The sequence below is a fragment of the Chiloscyllium plagiosum genome, chromosome 3 (genome assembly GCF_004010195.1).
Source record: "Chiloscyllium plagiosum isolate BGI_BamShark_2017 chromosome 3, ASM401019v2, whole genome shotgun sequence".
In the NCBI taxonomy this organism is placed as follows: domain Eukaryota; kingdom Metazoa; phylum Chordata; class Chondrichthyes; order Orectolobiformes; family Hemiscylliidae; genus Chiloscyllium; species Chiloscyllium plagiosum.
Genome location: NC_057712.1, coordinates 34,319,369 through 34,329,048, shown reverse-complemented (window position 1 = coordinate 34,329,048; position 9,680 = coordinate 34,319,369). Strand labels below are relative to the sequence as shown.

The 9,680-nt window shown below is 37.2% G+C and overlaps 1 protein-coding gene across 3 annotated transcripts in view; it reads left to right on the top strand.

Moving 5' to 3' along the window:
- Positions 1-9,310, top strand: part of eloal (elongin A, like) — a 118,462-nt gene extending 109,152 nt beyond the window's left edge. For all 3 annotated transcript variants that reach the window (XM_043679545.1, XM_043679536.1, XM_043679526.1), the window contains 3 exons: positions 2,376-2,499; positions 7,119-7,249; positions 8,419-9,310. In XM_043679545.1, the coding sequence (XP_043535480.1) occupies positions 2,376-2,499; positions 7,119-7,249; positions 8,419-8,480 (317 nt within the window). In that variant the 3' untranslated portion in view covers positions 8,481-9,310. The remainder of the gene's footprint in view (positions 1-2,375; positions 2,500-7,118; positions 7,250-8,418) is intronic.
- The last annotated feature ends 370 nt before the right edge of the window (positions 9,311-9,680 follow it).

Sequence of the window (9,680 nt, the reverse complement as noted above, 5' to 3'; positions counted from 1 at the left end):
GGTGGCAGGGGAAGGTGCCAGGATGGGAGGGTGGGTTGTAATTCCTTTGAAGCCTTTTCACATCCCTGCCATGCTTTTATCTGCCACTAACTTTGCGTCACCAACAAACCTGGACATATTGTATTTGGCACCCGCATGCAAATCATTGATATCAATTGTGAATATGTTTGACCTCAGCGGTGATCTTTGTGATGCCCAATTACTTACCACCTGGCAACCCAAGAATGACCATTTATTCCAGCTCCCTGTTTTCTGTTATTAACCAATTCTTCATCCAGGTTATGTTTCCCCAATCTAACTTTATTTACGAACTTCTTGTGTGAGATCTTATTGAACGTCTTTTGAAAATCAGAATACACCACCACCACTGGTTTTCCCCATATCTATTATGCTAATAACATTCTCAAAATGTCGAACAAATTTGTCAAACATGATCAATCACCTTTCTTCGATCCATGTTGTCTTTGCCCAAGCAGATCATTCTAAGTGTACTATTTTTTATAACAGTGAGGAACATAATAATGTCTACTTACTTCAGGCTAACCAGCTGATAGTTCTCCATTTTTCTCTCTCTACTACCTTTCTTAAGCTTTGGGTTACATTTACTATCTTCCAGTCTGCAGAAATTTGTGAATGTTTTGGGGGGTACCTACCAACACCAAAAACAATCCCTACAACCACCCCTTTTGATATATATATATGTAGTTTTGCAAGTTTTTTTTCAAAAGCACGTTTGAATTATTGTTCCAAGCCTTAATTGAAACATCACCTTCCAAAAGAACTGTTTTGAGAGCTGACTTTTTTTAAAAAAAATGCTATTCTGTAAGCAGGACAACTTGACTTAATAAGGTGCCATGCAAAAGATTAATACTGTCTCAGAATAACATGAACAGAGTCTGGTAAATAGACAGTAAGCAGAGGATGGGGATAAAACAGTGCATTTTCAAGGTGGTGAATCCTAAAGGGTGGTGTGCCACATGATCAGTGCCAGACCTTAGCTGTTTACAATCAATATTACTGATTTGAATGAAGAGGCTGAGGAGTGATGCATAGATCCAAATTTGCTGAAGACAAAGAGGTGGGAATGTAAGCTCTCAAGAAGATGCAACAGCTGCTAAGAAGCTGATTAACTGAGTGAGCAGTGAGGTGGCAAATACAGAAAAGTATGGATAATTGTGAGGTTATTCACTTTGGCAGTAAAAGTAGAAAAGCAGAACATTCTTTGAACAAGCATGAATCTTTTACAAGCGTTATGAGTTAAGGTTTTTTTGGAAAAAAGTATGTTTTAAAAAACATTAGTGTACTTATACAAGGAAATGGAAAGTTTGCACACAGATCTAGCAAGCAGTAAGCATACTATCATTTTTTTTTTGCAAGGGATTAGAGTACAAGACTAAGGAAGTCTTTCCATAGTTGAATAGGGCTCTAATGAGTCCATACTTGGAACATTGTGTGCAATTGCTGTCTTTGTATGTAAAGAGGAATATGCTTACATTGGAGAGGATGCAGCAAAGAATCACTAAATCAGTTCCTGTAATGAGACAATGATGCTGTGGAGTTTAGAAAAATTAGAAGTTCTCTTATAGATTCATACAAGAATCTGAAGGGCCCTGATAAGGTAGATACTTAGATGTTATTTGTTAAGTACTGGAAAGTTTTCTTTCCCTTATGATTTGAGGAACCTAGAGCCAGGGAACACAATCTTAGAATAAGGAGTTGGCCACCTAAGATCGTGACGAGGAGAAGCTCTTTTTTTGCTCCAAGGATTGCGATCCTTTTAATTTCTCAGCCCAGAGGGCTGTGGATGCTTCTCCATCATGTATATTTCAGTCTGAGAGAACATAATTTTATACCTCAATTCTCTGAAAGATCATTGGAGTTGCAAATGGGAAAGTGGTTTAAGAGGCAGAAGACTCGCTACAATTGTATTAAATGGAGGAGCAGGCTCAAAAGACCATTGCTGGCCAGCTTCTGCTAGACATCCTGTTGTCTAATTTCCAAATCAGAGGCTTTACTCTTTTGCTGTTGTATTGATGACTGACTGTAGATGTTATTTTTTTTGTGGCTGGAGATTATTTTAAAAGTTGTTGAGGTATCTATGTCAGTATCATCATGTTTTGTCTGTAAGCCGCAAAAACTGCGATTTGGTTTGAAAATAATTTGTTTTGCAGCATACAGAAATCTCTTATGCCTGCTCCTTGAGTAGAGAAGATGACATCAAGTTACCATAGTTAGTGTGTGTTTAAAAAAAAAAATTGTCACATCATTAGCATAGCAGCTGGGAATGACATCAAGTTTATTGGACCAGCAAATGTCCATTGTGATGCTAGAATATGCCAAAAGGTTAACGATTTGAGCAACCATTCTCTCCTCAGGCCGTCAAGTGAAATTAGCATATGTAAATACATCTGCAAAGCCACCAAGAAACATTCTACGCCAACAAGGAAAACATGGCACTTCATGCTCTGCCCTTCTGAATTCTCCCTTCGGAAAAAACAAGTAAATATTCTTTATGCATAATGTGCACTAACAAACAAAGAATGTTTAAAATTAAATTTGTGCATGTTGGAACTGTCTGTGAATATATGACCTAGTGTCATATACCAGTGAGTAGTGAGGTGCAGGTTAAGGTAATTTCTACTCACAGTAAGAGGGGATAATACATTTCGAAGGAGGTTATGCTAAAACTTATAAATCACTGGTTAGGAAGCAGCTGAAATACTGTGGTTAATTTTACGTACCACCCTTTGATGCTAAGACCTTGGAGAGGGTACAGTGAAGAATAATGAGAATAATGCCAGGGATATGTGCTTCAGTTATAAAATGATGGAAACTCTAATCATTCTCCTTGGAACAGAGAATGTTAAAGGAAGGCATGGATGAGTTTGACCGGAGGGTCTGTTTCCAAGGTGTCTGACACTGTGACTGTGAAGATTTAGTAATGGTGTTCGGTATTGTGAAGAACTCAAAGAAAAGTAGAGGTGGCAAAGGCATAGTGGTGACTATTCGTAGTGGATTATTAATCTAGAGGCCTCAGTTTGGTTGGGAAATAGGTTGAAATGTCATTCCAAAGAAAGGAAAGAGTAGAGAAGTTTCACCCATTGGACAACATAATTACAGAGCCAGCAGAAAAACAAGGGACCAAATTCCTCCTCCGAAGCTACTTCAACTTTGCGCTGACACAGAATTTCACATTCCCAATATTGTTCGCTTTACACTGGACACTAATATCACCCAGTGTTGTAAAATGCAGGTGATGAAACGGAGAGAGGCTGAAATACTCAGTTCACCTTTCTCTTTTGTTTATAAAAGCAAGTTGCTCTTAAATGTAGTTTTGGAAAATACAACACGGAGCAAAGTTTTATAATCTTTGATTTTGAAAATTGGCTCTTTGTGAATACAATTTGACTAATTTTAGCAACTGGCTAATCTACTGTGGGAAATCTGCACAAAGATTTCATTTCAATCTGTTATTAAGGACAGCTGGTGACTTGTAAATACTGTGTCATGTTTTGTTTGCCAACTTTTTCCGGGCAATTGTTCTCCTTATGATGGTACAATTAATGGACAGTTTGGTTTGGAAAAATACTTTTGGCTAAATTTGCACAAGCAGGGGTAGGCCATTTGGCCCCTTAAGTTTGTTTTGCAATTTGATAAAATTGTGGCTGATGTATTTGTGACCTGAACTCCACTTTCCTGTTTACTTCCTTCCCCACTCATTCTTTTTGATCATCAAAAATCTATCCAACTTGACCTTTTCAAAAAAAAATTCAATAATCCTGTTTCCACTGCTCTGTGGAAAAGAATTCCACAATGATCTTCTGAAAGGAAAAAAATATGAAATGCACATAAGTAGTCTGCAAAGTGACAGCCTCACATTTCCATCTCTGACTTAAATGGAAGGTGCCTTTTTTTTAAAACTCTCCCCTATTTCTTTTTTTTCCCATGGGGAGAAATAGCCTCTTGCCCTCCATCCTGCTGAGAACCCACAAAATCTTGTGTGTTTCAGTAAGATTGCCTACCATTCTTCCAATGGACACAGGCTCCAGGCCTTTAACTCTTTTGGAGCCATGGGTCTTCAGTGCTGTTGCTGGATTGTTGTCAGGGCCCATGGCCTTTTCAATGTCCAGTGTCTCCACCTGTTTCTTGGTGTCATGTGGCATGGATCAAATTGGCTGGATAGTGATATTTATGATGCCAGAATACCTGGATCATACTGTACTGCAAAGTTCTGCGATCTTTCTCCATTTAAATAATATTATACTTTGTTCTATTCCACCTGCCAAAGTGGACTGTTTTGCATTTTCTGACATTAATCTCCATCCAATTTTTTTTGTAGACTCATTCTGTGTCCCTTTGCAGACTGCTTGCGTCCATTTCGCAACTTAGTCTCTCACCTATCTTTTGGGTCATTAGTAACTATAGCAACCAGACATCAATCCCTTCATGCAAGATTGTAAATACTGTAGTTAATCTTTCTGGCAGCCTGTTACCTACAGGTTGTGAACCTGAAAATGACTCATTTATCTTTTAATTTATTATTTGTTTGAACCACAGTTCAACTTTTGAAGTTGGCCCTTTGTAGGTTCTGCTGTGACATGATGGAAAGAAAGTGTCTTGGAAATTGATGTAATGCAAATTATTTCACGAACTTATAAAGAACCAGCTCTCTGCAGCATTGCATTGAATACTTCCATATATCTATGTCGATAAGCAGAAATAGTGGTTTTAAATTATTTTGTCCTTAATTTATAACTTAATCAAATGGAATTTAATTTTGTTACTGTAAATTATATAGTTATTGTAAAGACTTTTTCTCAATGTTAGATCAGATATTACATTTTGTGTACTTACAATATCTTTATTCACAGCTAATTATAGTTACCTTTTAAAATTTATTCTTTCATGAAATATGGGCGTTGCCTAGTAAGGTGAGTATTTATTATCCACCATAATTTCTCTTTGAGAAAGTAGTTAAGCTAGTTTCAGAAAGTAGTTAAAAGTGAACCACATTGCTGAGTGCACAGAGTCTCACAGGCCAGGCCAGGTAAGGATGGCAGACTTCTCTCCCTAAATGACATTAATGAAAACAGTTGTGTTTTTGTAATATTTGGTAGTCTCATTAATGACCCTGAAACTAACTTTCAATTCCAAATTTATGAATTGAATTTTAAAATCTACCAGCTATCATGGTGAGACTTGAACTAGTGTTCTCAGCATTATCTTGGGCTTCTACCTAGTCCAGTGGCACTATCACTGTATAAATTAAGATTATGAATAAAAGAATAGTTGAGGCAATAATTTATGCCAAAGCATTGTTTAGAATCAGGAACACAGTGTACAGTGGAGAAGATAGTTGCCAGCTTTAATGCAAAATGCTGCACAATGGCTCAGTGGTTAGCACTGCTGCCTCAGTGCCAGGGATCCTGATTCGGGTGACTGTCTGTCTGTGTGGAACTTGCATATTCTCCCTGTGTCTGCGTGCATTTCCTCCGGGTGCTCAGGTTTCCTCCCACAGTCCAAAGATATGCAGGTTAGATGGATTGACAGTGCTAACTGTGGGGTTGCAGGGATCGGGTTGGGGTTCTCGGTCCAGGCAGCTGCTCTTCAGAAGGCAGTGCAGATTGGATGGGCTAAATGGCTTCTGTGAAAATAATGTATCTGTTTTGGATTGTAAACCTTTCACTATTCTTTCCATTGTGAACCAACTGTATCAAGTTCCATTCTAAAAATTATCGAGTTGAAAATTTTCAGACACTTGTGCCTGACATCAATAGAGGGGAAATGTTCAAGTCCATTATTAATGATTTGATAGCTGAGCGCTTGGAAAATAATGGAATTGGACAGAGACAGAATGAATTTACAAAAAGGAAATCTTGCTGGACAAATCTATTGGAATTTTTCAAGGATGTATCTCGTAGAATTGATAAGGGGGAGTGATTCAATGTGATTTATTTGAACGTTCAGAGGTGTTCAGATAAGGTACCACAGAAGAGATTAGTATGTAAAATTAAAATTTGTGGGATTGGGGGTAGTGGATTAATATGCACAGAGAACTTGCTGGTAGTCAGGAAACAAAGAATAGGAATAAACAAGCTACTTTCTGATTGGCAGGCCATGACTTGGATCCCAGCTATTCATAATAAATTAATTATTTTGACACAGATTCTAAATGTAATATCTCCAACCTTTCAGATGACACAAAACTGGGTGAGGGTGGACCGATTTGGACAAATTGAGTGAGTGGGCAAATGCATGACAGATGAAGTATAATTGTTGGTAGATGTGAGGGTGTCCGTTTTAGTAATAAAAAGGAAAATAAGTTATCTAAATGGTGATAGATTAGAGGAAGTGCAACAAGATCTGGGTGTCCTTGTATGCCAGCAGCTGAAGAAGGGAAATGGTAATATGGCCTTCCTAGAGAGTGGATTGGAGTACAGGAACAAGGATATCTTGCTGCAAATGTACAGAGCCTTGGTAAGACCACTCCTGGAGTATTGTGTGCAGTTTTAGTCTACTTATCTGAGAAAGGATGTTCTGGCTATAGAAGGAGTACAACAAAGTTTTCCCAGACTTATCCTTAGAATGGCAGGATTGACGTAAGAAGACTGGATTAGTCACCACTATATTCTCTGGAGAGGAGAAGAATGATGGGTGGATTCTCATTAAACCTTATAGGATCTAACAGAATTGGACAGCGTAGATTCAGGAAGGATATTCCTAGTTATAAGGGAGTTCAGATCTGGGGTTATAGTCAAAGGAAACTAGGTAGGCCATTTAGGACTAAGATGAGAAATTTCTTCACCCGGAGACTAATGAGCCTGTGAAATCCTCAAAACATTTGTGGCCAAAATGTCAACGCTTTCTTGAAAACATTTGCATATAGTTCTTAGGGCTAAAGGGACAAAAGCAGGAACAGGGTGCTGAGTTGGATGATCAGCTATGATCATATTTAATGATGAAGCTAGTGTGAAGAGTTGAATGCCCTGGTTGATCCTTTTTATTTTGTTTTTATATTTCTATGATGCACGTGATTCCAATTTGGTTTTAGTGAAGTCTGAGGATGCAAAATGATCGTGAGCTTTCAGGTTTCTGAGCTATATTTTTTGCTGCTCTAGGAAGAAGTTTGTTGCAGGTACAGGACACTCTAGCTTTGGGGCAAATGCCTGCTCTGACAGACCAAAGGCCAACAATGGCTGTGTTACTCCAAACTGTTACTCAGGCCCAGATGCAAAGAAGCAAGTTAAAAGTAAGTAAATTTAAACTGTTTTTAAATAGTGCAGAGAGAGATTTCAATGACTATAAGAAAAATTGCAATGAGATGATGTAATGTTCCCAATTGTTCTAAATCCTGAAATGCCTCAGTATAATGTTTAAAGTTAATATAGCAAGTAAATCTGGGGACTTTATTCTGACTTTGCTATTATTTAATGGAGGGTGTTGGTGTGGGGTGCCTGATGCGAGAAGCTGATGGAAGTAATTTTTTTTCCCAGAGATGTGGATCTATTGGTTAGTTAGAGAACAGTATTAATACTGGACCCAAAATTATATTTTGTAGTTTAAAATTATAATTTTGATGGATAGATCAGATGCCCAAGAAATTTGAGGACAACTTTAGTACCTAGATAAAATAAAATGTACGTGTTACTTCAAATAATTTAAGGTATTCAATAGAAGAATTGTAGGATCAAGGTGATCTTGTAACTTTTGCTGTGGTAATTATTGGATAGATTTATGAATAAAATCAGTATCCGACTGATTTGGAAAGTTTATGACTGCAGCATTCTCACCCAATGTATTTCATTCCAAAATCTTGGAAATGAGTTACCTCGAAAGATACATTTGCTCTGAGTACAGGTGAAAACTCAGAACTTCTATGCGTGCACATCTCAAACATGTGTCAAAGTCTAAATTTAGCAATGAAAATTTTTATTTGGTGAATTTATTTTTTGCCTGATATTTTAGAAGGATGAGGAGGGGGATCTAATAGAAACCTACAGAATACTGACTGGCCTGAACAAAGTAGATGTTGGGAAGATGTTTCCATTGGCAGGAGAGCTAGGACCCGACAGCACAGCCTTAGTAGTGAATCTATGGAATTCACTGCCAAAGAAGGCTATGGATGCCAGGTCACTGAATATATTTAAGATGGAGATAGGTTCTTAATTATCAAGGATTATGGGGCGAAAGTGGGAGAATGGGGTTGAGAAACTTATCAGCCATGATTGAATGGCAGAGCAGCCTTGATGGGCTGAATGGCCTAATTTCTGCTCCTATAGTCTGAATTTTTTTTCCACATTTGAAATGGATTAGTCTTTTTTCTAAAAAAATGTTCAGTGTATGAATAATACTAGCACTGCGTGGATGTTGCATTTTCATTGGAGATAAACATTGTTGACTTAAATTTGTATTTTTCAGAGGTTGCACCAATGATGGCAAAATCTTTACGTGCCTTTAAAAACAGACTGGGTCCACGATAAATATTCTTGGCAAAAGCTGCATCACCTATTCATGTGATATATAAACATACAATGTTCAAAATACAAAACACTTACTTTTTGTAAACTATTTTGACCAAAGAGTGCATCTTGTACATATTTACTTTATGGGGAAAAGCTGATTATTTGCAAAATTATGGAGGAATAAGTGCAGTCTCAACTTAAATTTAAAAAGAGACCGAAGATGCCAGATTGAAATGATTTAAAGTTTTGCAAACAATTCTAGTTGATATGTGTATATCGTATTCATAATAAAAGCTACAATCTATTTTGATATAAAGAGTTTGTTACCCTTGGAGTGTTGGAATGTGCAAAATCTAATGAATTCATTTCTCATGTGATTGTATGATCTGGATGTAGTTTTCCGACCATTTGGACATGACTGGAGACCACCTTGACATTTTTTTTTTAAACACAAATACTGAAACTCTGCAATAAACAGCATGTTTGATGATCGTTGTTAACAAAACAACTAAATCAAGTACTGCATCATGTCCTTGTGATCCGATCATTACTTGTACCCCGGTTTCTCAGTCAAGGTGTCCTTACAGGAAATAATTTGCCCCATTGCAGTTTCTTTACCAGTGCTTGATTCTTAGGTTCTAGACAGATCAGCATCATTTGATTAAAAATACTTTATTCTATTCACTTTGGAAGTACAGCACTTTGAAAATCCTCAACAAATGGATTCTGGCTTTTCTTGACAGCACTTTCAAAGAACTTTGAAAGCCTTGTTTGAATGAATAGTTTGTTTGTTACATCTGTTGATTTGCAGCTGGCTGATTGTCCTTCTTGCTATTATTGTCAAATAAATATTTCATTGAACAAACTACTAAATGATTAATATTAAATTATCATGCAATACTCCCATTGGAGCACATTTACAAACAAGGCAACTGGTCTTTTGTGACATGCTTCTGATCTTGATGAATGCCATATTTAAATTTTTACATTCGCTTTGTACTTGCACATCAGATGGAATTTTATCCTTGAATAGTGACTTCAATTTCAGATGCAAAAGTGGTCGAAACTTAGTGGCATCTGTCATTGCTGCCAAAGTGATAATAGGTTACTGCTTTCATTGACTATCACAAGGAATGATGTTTTGGACCAGCGTGGACAAATTTAAAAATCTCAACACCAAGTTATAGTCCAACAGGTTTATTTGAAAGTACAAGCTTT